The following is a 4,453-nucleotide window of genomic DNA, read 5'->3' on the forward strand; positions in this document are numbered from 1 at the left end:
CGGCTCCCCCGTGCTCCTCCCCCGACGGCCGCAGAGCCGCGCGAGCGCCCACCCCACCCCGCACCGCCTCCGCCCCGGCTACCCTCGCCCTAGCCCTCCCCGGGTACCAAGGGTTTGACAGGCGATGGAGAAGGGGAAGTCGGTGGTCGCGGAGCTCGCGGCGTCGTTCAGCGGCGTCCAGGTCACGCCGCGCCGGAAGCCCGCGAGCACGCCGCCAGCGGCCAGCTTCTGTGAGCTCCCTGTTCCTCTTCCCTGTAATCCATGGTTTCCTTAAATCATGTGTTCTATGTGCTGTCAGTCATGGTTGCATATCATTCATTGGTTTATAATAAAAAGCGCGCTTAGGGTCTGCATAATCAGAGTCCGTGCTATCTTCTTTTTTAAAACTGCGCTATCTTTTTTGTAGAGATGGGATGTTTCTGCTTTCTAGCTGTGAACATGGGATGTTTGTGTTAATTGCTCAGCCTGGGATAGGAAAATAGATCGTCAACTTTCTGAGATGGTAAAACAGACGAGGGCATTGTTCTCAAGGGAAGGTGCAATGGATGTGGTTGAAGATTCAGTTCGATTGTTCCATTAGTGGCTAGGCGGAACGCTTAATAAGTTTCATCTTGCAGCAACCAACAAGAACTGCGGGATTCCCCTGTTGCTAGGGTAGTAGAGTACATGCGCTTGCAAGTTCCAACTAGTTGCTTCAGGGATTGAGTTAATTCATTGGCGTTGACCTTAATCCAGTCGCATATGGATTGGAACAACTGAGTTCTGTTTCTTGTTATTTTAGGTTGTACTGTGAATTTGATTTATTATCTGCAAAGTGATAAATTTTGAATTTGAACTAATTCAGATTCTCCCATGAAGAAGGCCAGGCCTAGGAAATTGGTTAGTTTGTGCATTGGCGTCCTCGGTCAGCATCTTGAAGATATTATCAATGATATTTCTGAATTTACTGCCTTCTTCCCACCACACATAAAGGTACCTATTTGGATCTGTGGTCAGCGTTCTTGCCTTAATGCCGAATGCACTCTGTACTCAGATTTGTAATTACTTAATTAGCTAGTTCATTTTACTATTAGTTGAAACCCAGTAAATTTAGAAAGTAAGCCATTGGGGAAAATGTTCTGTTCGTCTAGGTAGTATTAGACTTATAATCAAACAAAAACTATGGAAAGTAGGAGGAACAATGTATGTATTCTTGAAGGAGATCATCAGAATGGGGGCTTGAACCCATGATGTCAACCACAAGAACCTTGTGCCTGCCAGTACTATTAGGTTACACTCTTCCCCCTGTTATTCCTTTTAGACGGTGGGTTGAAATGCCGATTTCTTCTGCTACATAGTACAGTCTCTTTCTGCTTTATTTGTAATACTTCAGACATGGAAATGTATTCAAGCAACACTTAAATCTATATTTTGCTTTCTTTCCATGATGTGGAATCGTGAATCTTGATGAGGTAAATAGCACAGAAGACATAGACCTTGAAATTAGGAACTTTAGAAGCGAACGCAGCAAGATTCGAGTATTGGCCAACAGTTAGGGAAAGATTGTTTGACATGAGATTATTATTACTATTTGATGTCTTGCTTATAGAATAGTAGCTAATAGCAAATCCAATATGTTCTGTCTGATGTTCAGTTCAAGTGCCAGTTTCGGTATTAGTGAAATATTGATGGTGTATTTACTGCATATCCTCAACACACTGCTATTATCTAGTTATCTGCTCGTACCTATACATGTAAGATGTAACAGTAATAAGTGAGTTAATTCTATGATACAGTTGGCAATTATGTCTGTCGCAAGGAGGAGAAGATTACTGAATGATGATGTTCTGGTTTCTCTTGTTGATAGCTCCTGGAAGATCCTAGATATATCTGGGTCTGAGGTTACTGATGTTGGCCTGGCTACTGTGGCACATACTTGTAGTAACTTATGGGCAGTTGATATTAGGTAAGCTTCGGTGCTCTATGTCAGCTATTATTTTGTGAAAGCTAAACAGACAGTCTAGTTCATGGTTGCATTATATTTATGACATATCTTCCTTTGCAGTCGATGTGAAAAAATAAGTGCTGCTGCCGTTTCAGAAATTATATGCCACTGCCCATCCCTGGAGATATTAAGATGCGGGTATGACCCCCAATTAAATGCATCTGCAAGCTTTGGGTTACTTTATAGTTTATTTATTATAGCGATGTTTTACTTCTCTGGTCCTTAGGCTTGAGGGTAACTTATATCATCTGGTTGCCTGTGATTGCCATGTTTTTGCATCTATTCTTTCTGGATAAGTCAACTATGTGGGTGCAGTGCACTGGTCAATTCCTACCTGTAAGGCTGTAACATGGTTGAATTCAGTCCCATGAAACTTGCAAATGCAGGGCTTTAAATTTCGAGTGTTGGAGTTGCTGAAATCAAACGTATGCAATTTGGAACTTAAAATTAGCTTGTTCTTCATGTGTAACTGACAATTAGCAAAAGAGAAAAATGATTCATTGGATTTGATGTCAATTGTCAATATGTAATTACGTTGTCATGCACCGTGTGTGTTCTCTGTAAACATTAAGTTGCTAAAATGAAATGTATGCAGTTTGGAATTGAAAAATAGATTGTCCTACATGCGTAACTAGTTCAAACCTTGGTAGGTAGTTGTTATTTGCTCTCTCTCTCTCTCTCTCTCTCTCCCTGCTAACGGTTATTGTAGCTTTCAATTTGACTGCATAATATTCCGCGTAGCAGGATATGAAAAAGGCTTAAATCCCATTATTGCAGAGGCTGTCCAAGAAGCGAATTCACTGCCCGTGGGTGTGTCAATCTCCTGAAACCCAAACTGAATACCCTTGAAGAGGACTCATGGGAGGAGCTTGAAGCAGTAGATTTTGGCAGTGGCGCACAGTCTTTAAGATGGCTAGTTTGGGTAAGCATGCAAGTTCTCTCGTCTCTGAATGATGATATTTGCATTTCACAATCAATTAATGTACCCCTTATGTTTCATCTTTTTTGTGTCTTGTTATAGCCCAAGATAGATGATAACTCGAAGGAAATTCTCGCCTTAGAATGTCCTCGTGTTATCGTCAACCCGAAGCCATCACTTCTTGACCTCGGTGGATCCAAGACCCCAAGTGAAGCATTGGCAAGCATACCACTAGACCATTCCGTGGTGGAAGATATTGATCCAAAAACATGGGCGGTTTCTGCTGCCCCTCGAAGAGCTGCTGCTGCTCCACCTCACCCAAACGCTCCGCCTGAAATACCGATCGCGGAGAGGTTTAGGCTAGCGTATGTGGAGAGGGACGCGAGGCTGGCGCCGAAGAGGGCCAGGAGGGAGAGGCAGCACCGACGCCGCGCTGAAAGGGATTACTTGATGAATGATATTGACGCCAAGTCTATTGCGCTTGCGAGTAAATACCTAAGCAAGGGCTAGCGATGATGGTCCTTGTGTTGTTTTGGGGTGTTGTATGTATCAGTGGTTGTCTAAACACAAGGGAAGAAATTCCACAGAAAGAAAAACAAGGGAAGGAATTTTGTGTTGTGTAACAAATGAACAGCTGCATCATATCAGGAGCACGGTGGCAGCATCGATGTATCCAACTAAATGAAAACTGAAGCAGTTTTGTAGAGCTTTGTGCTTGCGATGTTTAATTATGTGTACATTGGTACATATGCTTGATGGAGCAATTTTGGTAGAGCAATCAGAGATGAGGATCCAAGCATTACACAAGATTATTCAGAGATCAAGACCACAGATTTCTTTGTTTTTTTACATAAAAGATTACACAGATATTTTCTACTAGTACTCCCAAGGTTGCACTTCCTACATCTTGAAAAAAGTTGCAGCTCCTAAAAGGAAAAGAAAGAAGCATCTACACAGATCTACCGAAGCCGAGCGGCACAGCAGTTGGTCTTCAGTGGGCGGCAGCATCCAGCTCCGACTGCGCCGCCGCGAAAGCATCCCGCAGCAGCAGTGGCCAGCGGCACAGGAGTCGACCGGCCGGCCTATCAGTGCGCGGCGAGGAGCTCGGGCGGCGCGGCGGCGAAGGCGCCGAGGAAGGCCTCCAGGGCGCCCGGCGACACGGGCGGCGGGGGCAGGAACACGACGCCGCGGGCGGCGGCGAGCTTCTTCCGGAGCGGGTACCGCATGCCGCCCCGCGCGCCCCCGAAGAAGAAGTGCGGCACGGCGCCCGCGGCCGGCGCGGGCGACGGGGGAGAGGGCGAGGAGGGCGGGAGGAGGCGCGCGGAGGCGGCGGAGCGGAGGGAGCGGGCGACGATCTTGGAGTCGCGGAGCCTGGCGAGCGCGCCGGGGCGGAGGAAGCGGCCGTGGTGCTCGTGGTCGCAGCGCTGCGGTGAGCGGAGGCGGCGGTCCGCGGCCGGGTGCGCCATGCGCGAGGGCGGGGCGGATCCGGAGGGCGGCTGGACGGGGGCGCGGGAGGATCTCGGAGGTAGTGGATTTGGGCGCGCGTTCTT

At 47.0% G+C, this 4,453-nt stretch overlaps 2 protein-coding genes across 2 annotated transcripts; one reads left to right on the forward strand and one right to left on the reverse strand.

The window, feature by feature from the left end:
- Positions 1–7: 7 nt before the first annotated feature.
- LOC119331452 lies at positions 8–3,607 on the forward strand. The gene is made up of 6 exons (XM_037604613.1): positions 8–230; positions 845–972; positions 1,776–1,945; positions 2,045–2,122; positions 2,762–2,906; positions 3,006–3,607. Exons 1-6 carry the CDS (start codon positions 125–127, stop codon positions 3,411–3,413), a joined length of 1,035 nt encoding a protein of 344 aa, XP_037460510.1. The 5' UTR covers positions 8–124; the 3' UTR covers positions 3,414–3,607.
- An 81-nt stretch (positions 3,608–3,688) lies between these two features.
- Positions 3,689–4,447, reverse strand: LOC119331453. The gene has a single exon (XM_037604614.1). It carries the CDS (start codon positions 4,367–4,369, stop codon positions 3,989–3,991), a length of 381 nt encoding a protein of 126 aa, XP_037460511.1. The 5' UTR covers positions 4,370–4,447; the 3' UTR covers positions 3,689–3,988.
- Positions 4,448–4,453: the final 6 nt, after the last annotated feature.

Source organism: Triticum dicoccoides, chromosome 7A, assembly GCF_002162155.2.
Source record: "Triticum dicoccoides isolate Atlit2015 ecotype Zavitan chromosome 7A, WEW_v2.0, whole genome shotgun sequence".
In the NCBI taxonomy this organism is placed as follows: Eukaryota; Viridiplantae; Streptophyta; class Magnoliopsida; order Poales; family Poaceae; genus Triticum; species Triticum dicoccoides.

Coding starts and splice junctions, on each gene's coding strand:
- LOC119331452 (XM_037604613.1), top strand. CDS start 125: ATGGAGAAGGGGAAGTCGGTGGTCGCGGAGCTCGCGGCGTCGTTCAGC. Junction 2,123..2,761: donor CTGGAGATATTAAGATGCGG/GTATGACCCCCA, acceptor CCATTATTGCAG/AGGCTGTCCAAGAAGCGAAT. Junction 2,907..3,005: donor CTTTAAGATGGCTAGTTTGG/GTAAGCATGCAA, acceptor GTCTTGTTATAG/CCCAAGATAGATGATAACTC.
- LOC119331453 (XM_037604614.1), bottom strand. CDS start 4,369: ATGGCGCACCCGGCCGCGGACCGCCGCCTCCGCTCACCGCAGCGCTGC.